Source organism: Aythya marila, assembly GCF_965140915.1.
Source record: "Aythya marila genome assembly, chromosome: 2".
Lineage (NCBI taxonomy): Eukaryota > Metazoa > Chordata > Aves > Anseriformes > Anatidae > Aythya > Aythya marila.
Window position 1 is genome coordinate 8,086,432 of NC_139043.1, and position 15,372 is coordinate 8,101,803.

The window sequence follows — 15,372 nt, forward strand, 5'->3', positions numbered from 1 at the left end:
CATGGGCAATTAAGGATGTGCATATGTGGCTCACAGACATAAGAGGGAGCAGGAACCTTGTGTATCTCCTTCATGTACAGAGCTGAACATAATCTCTGGCCTCGAGACAGAGCCAGTCTGAAGAAGCTGACTGAAGTGTCAATGGATACTTATGCAAAATGGTTACTGTTACTGGCTTTCAACAATTTTTGTTGCCTTTCAGAAGCTAAATTTATTTCCTTTTCTTACTGGTGAACTCCCCTGAGAGACTGTTTTAATCAAACAAACTGATTGTTGTCATTGGCATATCTAACTTAAGCATCAAATAGTAACACATTGCAAAGCAGAGAATAATATGCATAGAGACCAGTTCAGCAACATTAGTTGGGTCTTGCATGGCTGCCAACAGCTCTTGGCATCCAAAGAAAAATTTATCTGTAACTTTAATGCTTAACTTCCTTGCTTGTATTGAAGACATGGCATTGGGATCTCATTCTAGCTTTTCCCAGACAAAGCTTCCAAAGACAGAATATTAATTAAGGCAAGAAAGACAGACTTCAATACAAATTACTATTTGTATGTATTACAGTACTTGGTCCAGTGGTAGACCAGGACCCCATTGTGCTGTGCAGCTTCACAAACACATGTGCATCGGTACCGTCTTTTACTTAGGCTTTGCTGTTACCTTTTCTGGCAGCAAAGTGGTGCAACCGTTGTTCTAGGCACTGCCTTCTATCTTTTTTTTCTGCCTTTTATCTCCCCTGTACCACTTGCAAAATCATAAAAACTAGGGATGGGAAAGACCTTCCCTGTCATGTGGTCTATCCTTTTGCCAGCCGGCAGAATTATTCCTTACAGCACATTTTCTAGTGCCTCATACAGGCTATTTATAAATGTCCTCGGCATTAAGACTTTCACCTATTTCCTTTAGAAACAGTAACGCACATACTACCGGGAAGAGCTTGCTGATACTCAGCAACATGTTCTTAGTTTCATTCAGTGAGACCTAGCTGTGTATCAAGACTTCTGGTAGATAAAATCTCCATTCTACTGAGCACAGAGCAAACAGTTATACATCAGGTATTGGCAGCACCCTATGGAGTGGCTGATCCCTCTATTTGAAAATCCTCTCATTGTATGGCTCCAATTAACTTTGTAGTACTCCAGTGCATCTCCCAGCTCTCCAGAGGTGCCGGTGGTTTCCATCTCTGCCAGCTTTGGTCCATTTCTTCTTTGCTTCTTTGACCCGAGTTGTCCACCTCCTCCCTCTCTCAGCCCTCCTGGTACTTCACTGCATGTTTGCCTATTCTATGTGCTTCCATTTTTCTTTCTTCACTGCTCACCCTGGGTCCATCTCTTCCCTTGAACAGCCTTTTCTTCCAGCCTACTTTGGTTTCTTCCCCCAGACTTGTATCCTGTAAGGCCATCTTCCCTACTCTTCCCAGTATGTGAGTAACATTTTCCCTTGAAAAAGCCTCCATCTAATCATTAAATTATTCTTAATGTGACCAGAAACTATTTTTTTTTTCCAATACTGCTCTGCTATTATTCCACCCTTGCTTATGGAAAGCTTGCTTTTTTTTTTTTTCTTTTTTTTTTTTTTTCTTTTTTTTTGAATTAATTAATTAATTTATATTTGTAAGGCCTGGAGGATTATTTTTTAGAGTAATCTCTGTGATGACAGAAAGAAATGTGCCTTTTTATGTACCAGGTTCCCTCAATGCTGCGTTTCTACAGAATTTGCTTTGAGATGCTACTTGCACAAATAATAGTAAAAGAAAGTGAACGTCGTAAGTCAGGATAGTCACTCCACAGTATATAATGCCCCTCAGTATTATGCAGCCCTACTGTCACCTATCTTGACAAAATTTTATGTTCCCCCCAGCATATGCATTAGATAAGAAAGAGTGATCAATTGTTTCTTCAGGGACTGCTGTATCAGTGCATCTGACATAAGAAAGAGACTTTCTGTTCTCGTTTGGCTTGGTTTTTAGATGACAGCAGACCTATAGATGACATAAGCCTGAGGGCAGTAGAGATTCATGAGTTAGAAGTGTTTATCTTGTCTAACAATAGTAATAGGAGTTAAACTAGTGTATCTTTGCTTTTGTAGTGCCTGGAAAATTGCTATTATAAGAACTCAGAAGGATATTACACTTGTGTTAATAAATACCTGTCAACTGTCAACTAATAAATGCAGTCATTTCAAAACAAATAGTAATCTGGGGTTTTGTGGGATGATATGAAAAGTTAACCAGGATATTCTAAAATTGCCTTAGAAGTTCAGTCAAAAAGGAAAATCTCATATTTTAAATAATAAAAAAGAAAACTGTACATGAACAATTAAAAACATAATTTTTGTTACTATTTTCCCACTAAGCTGCTGCTCATAACAATAATCACATATAAACTAGAAATATGCTTAGCTCCATTTGCAACAATTTCCCTATTATTTAGATGACAAGTTCAAAGTTTAAGCAAACATTAATTGCTTAGTCAAAGCAAAAGAATGTAACATGAATAATTGTTCACAAGGCTTGAATCACCTGTCAGACATAAGTAATATATATTTTTAAAATATATCCAAGAGAAGTATTGTTGGATTGCCTCTTTGCCAGTGTCATTCTGAGAAGTCTTGTCCAAAAATAAGTCTTTTATGTCTGGTTTTAAAGGCAGGAGGGCTTGGGCTTGACCTGCTTTTGAAAGTGTTACATTAACAGTGCTCAAATGTGGGGATGCTGTTTATTTATACAACATGGAAAAACAAAGTGTCATTTTTATCTGTGTGCTTTAAAAATGCCAGTAAAACTTAGTTACTTGGTAGCTGCAGGGAAAATATCTTAAGCTAACACTTTATTTTGATGGAAATGTCACTAGTTGGGAATCAAGCCTCCTTGCAGAACTTTGGATACTGAATTAAATATACAACTAAGAGGCACTTGAGAACACTGTTGGTTTTGAAATGCCTTGATTTGTACCTTGGGGTCCGTTTTTAGGAGTTGAGGGAAGGATTCTTTCTTACATATAAGATGTGTGTTTAAAGATGTTAATCTTATGGTTGCACTTCTGAAATATGTTGCCTCTTTAAATGTGTTGAACTATACAATTTACTTTCTTCTCAAATCTCACCGTAGGCTAAGCAGGTCTTTTGTTGTAAGAAAACCACTGTTAATACACTGATCATTTATTGCCATTTACTGTCTTATCTCAATGCTTCCTGTGCTCTTTTTTTTTTTTTACTCCATCCTATTTGCTATGCCCTGTTGCTGTGCACATTGTATGAGAGAATCTGATCACATAACCAGGACATTGTAAAGGACTCTGGGCTCCAAGTCATGCACAGGTGAACAGCAAATTAACCGTGGAATTTCAAGCAGAGTAGAGGACTTCCAGGCAGAGCTGTAACTCAGGAGTGCTGCGTTGTGTCCCTCCCCAAGAGGCGGACAAGACTCCCATAATGTGTGCTTGTGGGGGACAAGCTACATCCTGAGACGGCTTGCGCACAGGCAGAGTGAAGTGCTCTCCAGAGTCCCTAATGAAATCATCTGGGTCCCCTATGACTCAGAGAAATCTTTCTGCTTTCAGTAATGGCCCTGACAGACTTGATTCTGGTAGAATCCTGTTGCAGGGAGGGGTTATTCAAGAGATTTCTGCCTCCAGCTGCCTGCTCATCCCTTCTGCACAAGGTCACTCACTGCAACAGGGTTACAGAAGTGTGTGGTGCAGTTTCCAGTGGTGCAAATGGTCTTCCTTCACCCACTGCAACACCTGGCTCATGCCAGGACTTTGTTTCTGCTGCCCGTGGTCTGTCATGGAGTAGTGAGCTGGAATCAGGAAGGCCTTTAAATAGCTGTGATTATTTATTTCAGGGCAAATGAATCACAGCCCGAAGCTGCATGATCAGGAGTTTTGGTGGATGAGGACCATTTGGCTGGTTGTTTTTCACTGAGCTTTTAAAGTATTTGACATTGCAATTTTGTGTTCTCTTAATATAATTTTTCCGTGAATTGTGTACACACATACATGCACAATGTGTGCATGCATGACTAGACAAACTTGATTATGTGAAATCTTGATTCTTAAGAATTAAAAGCACAAGCTGAATGTATTTGGAGCTAAATTGATCCTTAGTGGCTCTTTCAGTTTTGAACTGTGCTGTGAGGCAGAATGTTTTTTTTTTTTTTTTTTTTTTTTTTTTTTTCTATTCTTTGTTTGAGACTTTTGAATTCAGACATTTAATCTTTGGTGGTTTTTCTGCTTGGTGGTTTAGTCTTGCCTTTCTGTGGCTTTCTTTGATTATTCCTTTGTGTCCTAGTTTTCTTTAGAAGTAAAAAATGTATTATTGCTTTTAATTTGTTTCTCTTGTTCCTTTTTTTTTTTTTTTTTTTTTTTTTCTCCTCAGTTTTGGCTGTTGCCAGTTCCAAATAGTCATAAAATCACCATTAATGCAGTTCAAGATGAAATTTAGTGGAGCTAACTGTACAGACTTCTGGTAATGTGTAGTCAATTTGTGGCAGAAATATAATTTAAGAGGGGGGCAAGCAGCTTCTGGAGTTACCTCTGGTGAGATATGTGTTGCTATGACTTAGAAGCTAGACCTTCACTTTAGATCTTTGTGCGTTCATCTCATTTTTTAATTAAATGTCAGGATCTTAGTTCTGAAGATCAAAATGATTCCTTCTTTCAAGTTCTATCAGGAAGGAGGCAGAGAGGTTGTTTGTTTTCTCTCTCCATGAGATAAGGTTCCCTTTTCATCTAAATGTTAAGACTTTTCATCCCTGACTTTGAAGACACAAATAAAAAGGAGCGGATGAAACTGTTTAGATGTAAAGAGATTTTTTGATCAGGCAGTTGTTGAAATCATTGGGGGGGGGGAAGGAGAGTGTCAGGGACAGCTGCACGTTAGAGTATTGTATGTATATGATTGACTCAGTTGTGGGTTTTGTTTTGTTTTTAGACTGAGGCAATTGAATCTTTCAAAGATGGTATTTTCTTAACGGCTAAAACTTTAAGTAAGAATAGCGTTTAGAAACATCTCAGCCTTTCAAGTCCACTTACTGAAGTGTAACCAAGTTTGTGAGCTGTCCAGCAGTGAGTCTGTGGCTGGGAATGGCCAAGATCTGGCTCCTGCTCTGTGTGCTTCCCATGAGAGAATGGCAATAGCGCTGGCCAACTTGGAGGTCAAAGAGGCAGCTTTTGCCATGGGAGGAGAAGAGGGGACAGCAACTCTGGCACTTCCCTCTCTCCTTTCAACCTGAGCATCTGTTGCCATGGAAACCCCGGCGCCTGATGCTGGAGCAACAGGACCTGTCACCCCGCGTCCCGGTACGGCCGTGCTGCGAGCGGCTGGACACCCCCGGGCAGGTCCCCCGCTGCCCGCCGGAGCCTCTTTGCTCCTCCGGGAGCCTTCATTCACGGCTGCCGTTATTTCTCCGCGCCGAGCGTGCGGGGACCGGCACCGCCGCGCAAGGATCGCGGCTGCGGGCGGCCCCCGGCCCACACCCGGTCCCGGTCCCGGTCCCATTCCCGGTCTCATTCTAACCCATCCCGGCTGCCCCCGGTGCCGACACCACGCTTGTTTATTCCCTGCCGCTCCTGCCGAGAGCCACTTTGGGTGGATTTCCACTGAGGGGCGCTGAAGCACGTTTTAATGCAGCAAAAAAAAATGAATTAATATAAAAATAGTAAGTGAGGCGATTAACCGGATTTTTTTAAAAAACGACAAACAACAACGTCCAAAAACCCGCAACCTCCTTCTTCCCTTCATCCCCAGCCGGGAAGAGGCGGGGGAACGAGAAGGACGGAACGGAGGGGATGGGGACCGGGCAGTTGCGGGTGCCAAAAACCTCGGGGCGGACCCAGGACTGGGCTGGGTTGGCAGCAGAGAGGCTTCGCCCTCTTTTCCCCTGCCCCTTTCCTGCGAACCGCTCCGGGCACCCCAGCCTCTGGTGCCGGTCCCGCCTCCCTCCTACCTGCCTCGCCTTTCCCCTCCCCATCTCCCCTTCTCCCTCACGAGCAGGTGTCTGTTGTTGCTGTCTCTCTCTCTCTCCTTTTTTTTTTTTTTTTTTTTTTTTAAGTTGTTTCCCCGGAAAAAAAAAAAAAAAAAAAATTGAAGAAGAAAAAGAAGACGCCGAAAAGGAGATGATTGTAGAAAAGCCCTCCCTCCCCAGAAGAGCAACGTGCTTTGAATGAGGCTTCCCAGCCTCTTCCACTCCGTCTCACACACGCTGTCACTCTGCCTCTCGCTTGTGCACACTGTTGGTATGCGACCTCGGAGGCGACTGCTCTGCCACCTCAGCCTGGGGAGTCGCTGACAGCCAGCGATTGAGCCAGCCCCCCTTCTATTCCCCCCCCCCTCTTTTTGCAAACACACACGCACACCCCCAAAGCACATTTAATGCTGATCCACTCAGGCGCCATTATCGGGGGTACGTCTTCGTGGAGTGTTTTGGTTCTTTTTTTTTCTCTCTTTTTTTTTTTTTTTTTTCTTCCCAACACTGGATGGTGCAGCATTCCCGGGGCCTGTGGTGTTTCGGCTCGATTGCGTTCTATTATTTATTTATCTCCTGTCGCCCCATCGCTCCCCCCTCCCTCCTCTCTCGATCCCCCCGCTGCTCTCCGGGTGCCGAGGACCGGGGAGCAGGAGCCCCTTACTCTACCTGCCGCTGATGTGGGACCGAGCCTCCCCAGCGTGTAGCATGCTGTAGCCAAAAAAGAAGAGAGGAGGGGGAAAAGAAGAGACACAGAGGGGGAGAAGAGGATCTTTTTCCCTCCCTCCCCCTCGTTTCCCGCGGATTGACTTCATGGCTTCACTGTACCAGCGGTTCAGCGGGAAGATCAACACCTCCCGCTCTTTCCCCGTCCCTCCCGAAGCCAGTCACCTCCTGGGCGCCCAGTGCAGCGAGGAGGACGGAGCTGCCGGCAAGACCCCGCGTCCATTGCAACAGGAAAGCAGCCGGCCCCGCTTCCAGTACCAGCCGCGAAGTGACTGCGAGGAGGAGGATGTAAGCGCCGGGCTCGCTCGCGTTTGGGTTGGCTCGGTTTCGGGTGCCCCCCAGGGTGTGCGTGTGTGCTCCCCTCCAGGCTTGCGGCGGTGTTACGAGCGGTCGTGGCGGTTTCCCTCTCTCCTGAGTGTGTGTTTGAGCTCCTCTTCTTCCCCCGAAGTGCTGGGGACGGTACGGGACGGAGCCCGAGCCGAGCCGAGCCGGGCTTGACCTCCCCGGTGCTTCCCCGCACCTCTCACCTCGCTCCTTGCGCGGCTCTCCAGTGCCGCGGAACAGGGCTGGGGGGCACGGGGTCAGCACGTTTGGGAACAGCGAGGGCAAGCTCCGAGAATCTCCCTCCGAGCGAGCCGACACAGCTTTTTTTTTTTTTTTGTTTTTTTTTCCCTTCTTCTTTCTTAATTATTCAATTTTTACCTTTTATCACTCTCCCGGGGCACAAGTCTTCACCTTGTTCCTCCCTCCTTCCTTTCCCGTCAGCCTTCCCCAGCCTGACCGAGGAGAAAGTTTTTAACCCCTGCGGAGCCATTGCTGGGGCTCTCTCCCTTTCCTCCCTGCCGCCCCCGGGCGAGCCCCCGCGGGGAAGGGGCTAAATCGGCCGCGCACCTTCCGCTCCCACTCTGCCTCCGGGACTAGCGACTTCAAAGGGTGCATCTGCATATCGCCTTAGTAACGAGTGACTCATCCAGGCCGCTGCTGTGCCTGATGGAGTTAAACTGGCTTGGGTCGATAGCGCTTAGTTCTTTCGGGGGGAGGAAAGTGGGGATTTAGGAAGCGGGGAAGTACTCAGCGGTAGTTCCCCACCGCTGGTGTAGCCTGCGTGGTGTTTGGTTTACAGATAGGTCTGGGGTGTTTTGCTCCTGTGGAAGCACGCATAAGGGGGAGCGAAGGGCTGCAGTTGAGAATGATGTTTGTGTGGGTTAAAAATACTTCTTGCCTGAGTGGGACGCGCTGTTGGCTTTGCGGCAGGGTCCAGCCCTGGCGCTCCTTCCTGGGAAAGGCACGGCTTCAAGCTGAGGTAGCACAACTGGCTCACTCGGAGGAGAGAGTTGTGCTTGCAGGGAAACTTCCACGGTTTGTCCTTTAATTCTCCATCTCTTTCCCCACCCCTTGATTAAAAACTTTTGCAGTCGGTGGAGCAGGTGCACTTTTGCCAGTGAAAAGCCAAATTGGTCTGAACCACCCCGAGGTGTTTTCCATGCTGATAGTGCCAGGAACCTGAATTTACGTTTCCTTGTGAGCCACTGATTAGCGACGATCTTGGCGATGCTGCTCCTTGGTATCACTGCAGGGTATCTATCCCAGTGTCTGGGCCCACGCATCCACCCGTGACCCTTGCCGGGGTGGCTGGGGACACGGGGCCCTCCCGGCGACGAGCTGGGCTCTAGGTGTCGCTGCGAGCCAGCGGAGTGCCGCCGCCGGGGCTGGGCTCAGGCACATTTTCCTCATTATTTGACCGTTTTAATTTCGCTTTCCTGGGCTTGGAGACGACAGATGTCTGGAGCCGCTTCTCTGATCACCAGAAGCGCTGAGCCGAGAAGCAAAGGACGCGGTTTAGCATTTGCGAGTGATTTGTGCTGACAGGCTCTAAAATAATATTAATAACAATAATAATACGCTGCTAAAAGAAGAATTGCTTTTTTTTTTTTTTTTCTGTCTTTGTTTTTTTTTTTTTCCTTGCCCCCTCCTGGTTTGTGTGTTGGTGGGGGCAATGTTGTACAGTGTGATCAATAGAGGGAAAGGTGCCTTCCTAGAGGTCCCCCACGATGAAGTGCAAAAAATCCATAACCAAATACAGAGGGTTGGAGAGGCTTGTAAACACACGTGGGAACCTCGTGTGGACTATTTTTAAAGGGGGCAACATATCTGAGAAAGTTCAATTGACCGGGTCAGGCTGTTCAAAGGTACTCCTGTCCGGCAGAGCCTGGGCTGGCGAGTCGTTCAGGTCGGAAAGGTGCTGAGGCGATGAAGGCGGTGAACATGTCCTTCAGCTGGGCTGCAGGCAGGGGGCTGCCCTCAGCGGGAGAGGAGGCAGGGGCAGGCAAGAGCAGAAGGGTATGGTGCTGGGCCAGCCGGATAGGACCCGGAGGCGCTGTCCGTGGTGCCGAACGCGGGCGGTCCGGGGAAGGAGCTGTCCATGGTGTTGAACAGAGCCCGCCCAGGTCTGGGGAGCTGTCCATGGTGCTGAACGTGTTCGTCCCGTGTCCAGGGAGCTGTCTGTGGTGTTGAACCCTCCTGTCCGTCTCCGAATAGAACCAGTGGCGGGCTCCTGCCCTTGACCCTGGTGAGGTCACGGGGGAGAGAACGAGTTTCTCACCTTCCTCGGCAGCTGCAGGCAGGACGAGCTAATGTGACTCTGAGCATGAAATCCCTGTGGATTTGTGTGAAATCTAAAAGGAAATGTGAGGCAAGCAACAGGGAAGGACAGTGGGAGAAGTGAAAAGAGAGCGGTCTGTTTGTGCAGGGCGCCAGGAGCATGTGCTGTTGTTTATTGTGAGGGAGGGCTTAACAAGACATCATTGGAAACTTCTGATATCAATTTGACACAAAAACTGTAGTGGCACATTCACATCATCTTTCATCCTTCAGGACTGATCTAGTAGAAAAAGACAGAGCTCAAAAATACGGGGGGGGGGGGGGGGGGGGGAAGTTTTGTTTTGTGGCCACACTTGAAAATATCAAAACAAACCCGAGAATTAGACTGTTCTGTTCCTAACTTTGTCATATGACTAATACTCAGAAGAGGCCTGAGATTATTTGATGGGTTACTAATGATGACTTTCCACATTGAAATGTGCACGCTGCATTCAGTATTATGTTTTTAAGCATGGATACAGACTTCAGTGCTGTAAAAAACAGAGGGAAAGACAGGATCATGCCTTTGAAGGTCACGGTATTGTTAGTAAATGTTTTGTCTACTGAAAGTAGTACTGGTTGGAAAATACTAAATGAAACCTATATGTAGTTGAAGAGGAAGCAGGATTTTTATATTAAACAAAAAGAAATATTAAATAAAGACAATCGTGGCAATAGTTGTAGCATAGCATAGTAATAGCATAGCAGCTACTCAATTCACTTTACAGCCACTATTAAGATGGACATGAAAACACAGCTTTTGTAGTATGAAGGTATAGAGAAGCAGAAGTCACAGCATTCTTTAGTTAAATATTGCACTTTTAAAGTGTTAAGTATTAGTCTGATAAGAGATCATTTTTTTTGGGGGGGTGAGAAGGGGATGGGTTGGGGAGTGATGATCCATACAGGCCAGCTATGAATAACCCCAGAAAAAAAACTTCCACCTTGGCTTTGTGGCAGTATTGATACTGAAATTAATTATCACAAGAACTGTAAACAGAATTATGACTTTTTTTTTTTTTTTTTTTTTTTTTTTTTTTTTCTGTAGAATTATGTTTTCACTACATTCATTAAGGTATGAGAAATATCTGTGAAGACAAAGTGAAATCTATTGTGGTGGTATCTTCTTTTTAGATTGATTAGATTAATACTTTTCATACTGTACCATGGAAGGGATTTTATCCTAGATGTTGATTTGAGATTACTTTTTTTTTTTTTTTTCTTTTCTCTGTAAAATAGAGCTTTTTATTTTTTCCAAGCTTATCCTTCTTTGGTATTACAGTGATTAATGAGTTTAATTTTTGCAGGCAACTGCCAGGAGGTGCTGAGTAAGATGTATCATGCTGATTGTGTATAACCCTGCTCCTTTTAATTACTGGGATGATAACAATGCATTAATCAAGAGCATAAGAAATTCAGCACTTTTCTGTAACACAGAATATTGATCTATTTTATAGGGCATCGACTATAAAGTGATGATCACAGAACTCCTTTTTGTATTAAATTCTGTATGATAAGTTATGTGTTAAAAAATATTGAACTCTTCACTAGAAAATTATAAAACTTTTTATATAAAGACCCCTATGCTGCATTCTTGTAGGTTCTGTTACTTGGCCAAAACTCCTACTGGGTTTAATGGGAGACTTAACCATATAAAAACAGCTAAACCCAAAGAATAAAAGATACAATTAATGTGAATACTTTTTCATTTACTGAATTCTTAATAATTCTGTATTTCTTGCATTGCTTAAAACTACATTTGGTCATATATTATACTTTAAATATTTTAAGATTGGTTACTCAGGCTGATTTACATTTTGTGATTTTTTTTTTTTCATTCAGATATAAATAGTAATAAATTTGAAATGCCACAATAAAACTGCATTTCCTTATTGCATAAATTTAGGATTAAGTAATTAAAATATCAGTTGTTAATAGAGAGAGTCTGAGAAAGTAAGTATCAAAGCGTTAGTGTAAAAAAAATTGTAAGTTGTTACATCAGACTTGCTGTTGCATGTAATCGTAAGTGTTAATTTTCAGTTCATTATTTGTCTAATGGAAAGAGGTATTGCTTTCTGAAAATGTATGTCAAGGACAGTGTTTCAGAAAGGTTGAGGGCTGAACTGCAACAGACCTTTCAGAAATGGTGTAGTCTTTTCCCCAAGAGATGAGAGATTTGGTTTGATAGAAGGTATGGCTGGATTGCAGGAATCATAATATTACAGGAAGATTGAGTGGTTTGAATGATAACCAGAAATCTTGTCTGCAGACCTGAGCTACCATGTTTATTTACAGAAACTACTGTTGTTTAATTCTGTAAGAGTCTCTTCTTCTGCCTTTTCTTGGTGGGTTTTTGGATGCTCAACTCAGTTATCCAGCAGCCACTAAGATTTAAAGGGCTGGGACTAGTATTTTCAAGAGAAATAGAGTTAGGCCCTACTAAAATTCTGTAAACCCAGCTTTTTAAATTAATAAAAATTACAGCGTATCTCCCCAGAGGCAAACCATTATTATTATTATTATTACTATTATTATCATCATCATCATCATCATCATGCAGCTTCACCATATATTTTCAGTAATTAATAATGGACACTGGAGGTGATACATTTTTTATACTTTGTATAAAAATTATAAAAGGATTTAATTCTAAAAGAATTAAACCACCTCATGATGTTTGTTGCCAGATCAAAATCAGCTGTTTTTTCTGCAAGCTTTACTAGCCATGGTGATGATGCATGCACTAAAAAAAAGTCTGCCAGATAGAATGTATTTTTAAGTATTCATGAATAACTGTGTGAACAGGCTGAATCATCTCTCTAATAGTAGTGAACAGTGAAATAAGTTGAAATACCTTATTTAGAATCTTTAGCTCACGTTACTTGTCTTGAGTTAGTAGAAACTGGGACAAGTGCAGAATGAAGACACTGAGAGCAGAGTCAGAGAAGTTTGTGTGGTTTTCCAAAGGACTTTCCAAGATATGGGGAAAAAAATGACATGGAACTGTGATTCTTTCCATTTATCTGTATATTTTGGTTTTAGGAAAGGCTAGAAAGATGGTAGTTCTCAGGATGTCCATCCCACCATCGCAACTTTGAAAATGCTCTTTGGGTCAGAATAATTTGTCCCTTAAAAAATAATAATATAATAATAATAATAATAATAAACTCTTGTGAGCTAATAATTTTATGCTTGTGGTGATTCACGTAAATCTTCCTTTAAAATTCAGTAACTTCAAATTGATTTTGCCGGGATTTTTGCCTAATATGCTGGACAATTCCGAGCACGTTGCCGTGATGTACGTGCATTTTCATTCAGTGACCAATGGGTGGCAGTGTCTCTTGCTTACGCTCTGTTACGCTGAGCTCTTGGCATTTCATTGATTTTGTAGTAAAGCACCAACCAACCATTTGTTTACATACCCATTCGTACACGTGAGGGTTATTTTCAGTTCCTTATTGCTTTCTCTAGGCATGATTGACTTGCTGAAAATTTAGTAACTCTCTCTTTCGCCATCAGGGAGCAATGCTTGTTTTCAAAGCTCATCAAAAAATGGTTTAACAACAGTTTTGAATGGTCCCATATTCAAACATGGAGGAAGGAAGGGAAAAACAAATCTTTTTTTTTTTTTTTTCCTAAGGAAATTTTGTCTCTTTTCTCCCAAAGGAAAATAAAATAAATCCTTCTCCAAAACTCTCTTGTGTTCATATTTGCATTTGATACAGTGTAAATTTTCCAAAGTACATACAGATAATATAGGTTAGTAAATCCCATTTCTTTAAAAAAAAGTTCTTGTTGAAATCCAAATATATGTTTTGGAATCTGATTCCTAAGTAGGTGCCTAAATGCTTATTTTGGATCAGGTTCTTACTTATTCACCTTTGAAAATATCATCTATATTTTTTAAATTCTGTGTGTTTCTATTCATGTATTTGGTAATGATAAAATTCAGCAAATATGAATTCTCTGAGTTAAACTATATTTTGAATCTGTGCATAAGATTATATGAAGAGATCTAGTCTCCCGCAGGATTTTCTGTCAATACCTACCTAAAAATGAGAGTAAGAACAGGTCTGACATGGGTACTGTGCACATGCATATTTTGCAGAGCAGAGCAGTGTAGAAGGGAACAGAGGAAGGGTAGAGTGGTACAATCCCATAAGGTGTTTTGAAGGATGAGTGGGTTGTGGTTTTTGCATAGTGGAAACATTTGCTCTTCACAACTTTTCCACCCATAGAGTGTTTAGGAACATTCAACCAATGTTTTAGTTATTTCTCAACTTCTAAGCACTTCAGATTAGAGATCTTTCATACTTTGTTCTGTTAAAATAGCCTTTGAAAGTTTTTCCAAGATTACAGAAAAGATTAACACAGTTTTTAAGCTCCAGGGAATTGGCAATGTGGATCCAGGGAGAGAGGGTAAATATTTGTCCATGTTGCAAGTAGCAAGTTTAACTAAAGCAAATGGAGTGTGTGGGGTAATGTGGAAAAGGCCAGTATTGTGAATCTCTGTTGATGAGATCTTAATAGATTTCTGTAGAGCATATTTTCTAATTGCGTATCACTTGTATAGCGTAAATTATTTTCCTCTAAACAGAGTACTTGACAATAGAGCTGTGGTATTATGTAGACTCTTCTACCAGTTGTTGTCTCTGTGACTTTTAAAACTGGATTTAACATTACTATCTTCACTTTGCAGATGGAAAATCAGAGGCTGAGTTGACACATTGCCTCAGAGACAGGGCGTCTCAGTTCTACAGCAGTGACAGTTTGCTGTGGCTCAGCCCTGTGAGCTGTTGCAGTTTCTGGTTCTGGCCTACAGGGTCTTTAAGACCAAAAATATTTCCAGTTATCACCGAGGATGTTCTTACAGGTGTAACATTAATTGTGAAGTCCGGCACATCTAAGTCTTTGATGTATCTAGCACTCATTAGGGCAACTTTCACATGGCATTTCAGATCTCTGATGTTTTCCTCTGGCTGTTCTAGGTATTGGATCTTTCTTTGGCAGAAGGAGATTTAAAGCATCCAAAAGGAAGGATAGGAGTATCTTAATACTTTCATTATATAATATTTGGGCATGGGGGTGGGGGTGTTCCTTCTGTATTTGTCAAAAGCATCTGCTCCAGAATTTCAAGTAGAATTTCACTCTAGGTAGACCTCAAAAGCAAATGCAAATTTCTTCCCTAGCTTGCTATCTTAGACATACAGAGCCACATGAAATGGAAAAGCTGCAATGGGAAATGCCTGGTAACCTTAGCTCTAGTTATACCACAGTCATTAATTTTAAAGTGTTTATGACAAGCATATGTATGTGTTCCTTCTTTTCCATTAAAATGAGCTCCGACTCTCTATAAAAGAAAATAGCAGTGGTATTTTGGTCAGAGGAGAAATGAAACCCACAGAGACTAAGCAATTGCAGATGTTACAGCAGTCTCCAAGCTGTAGATCTGAAGACACTTGGTGAGTGGAGCCAGCAGTTGCTTTAAACAGGATCCCTGTGCCTGCTGCTTTCCTACCATTCTGGCAGAGGAATAATGATGTCCAGCATCTGGGCAGCAGCAGGAGGCCTGTTACTGCCTGGTTGTCCTTCTCAAGGGTATAAGCAGTGGTCTGCAGAACATTGTCATGTAAAGCTGGTGTCTGTGGAGATGTGCTCAGATGTTCTGCAGTGCCTCTTGCTACTGCAGAGTGAACAAAAAAATGCCTGTGTCTGCAAGGTCAGCTTTGGGAAAAATAAATAGTATGTACTGGTGACAGTAGCAAAACAGACACTGATGTCTGTGCCAGGGTAGAAAAGCAATCTGGTGGTGGCTGCTGCCACTGCTGAAAAGGTAGGATGGTATGAGAGGTGTCTCTAGGATGGATGGCTCTTCCCGCTTGCTTCTGAGCCTCACCAGTGCCTTAACGGCAAAAGAAGTTGCAAGCACAGCTCAGTTTTTCCTCTCTCCTCTTCCCCAATCATCCCTCAGCTCTTCATCGTCACAGGAGCGAAACTCAGTTTTGTTTGCAATGCCAGGAAACTGTGAGTCAGTTCT

At 42.9% G+C, this 15,372-nt stretch overlaps 1 protein-coding gene across 2 annotated transcripts in view; it reads left to right on the top strand.

Moving 5' to 3' along the window:
- DPP6 (dipeptidyl peptidase like 6) overlaps nucleotides 1–15,372 on the top strand; it is a gene marked incomplete at its 5' end in the record, with an annotated part of 551,718 nt that overhangs the window by 134,050 nt on the left and 402,296 nt on the right. The window contains one exon of one of the 2 annotated variants that reach the window (XM_082752736.1): nucleotides 6,783–6,983. The exons of the other annotated variant lie outside the window; for it this stretch is intronic. Within the exon in view, the coding sequence (XP_082608862.1) occupies nucleotides 6,783–6,983 (201 nt within the window). Of the gene's footprint in view, nucleotides 1–6,782; nucleotides 6,984–15,372 lie in introns of those variants that run through there. 2 annotated transcript variants of the gene reach the window in all.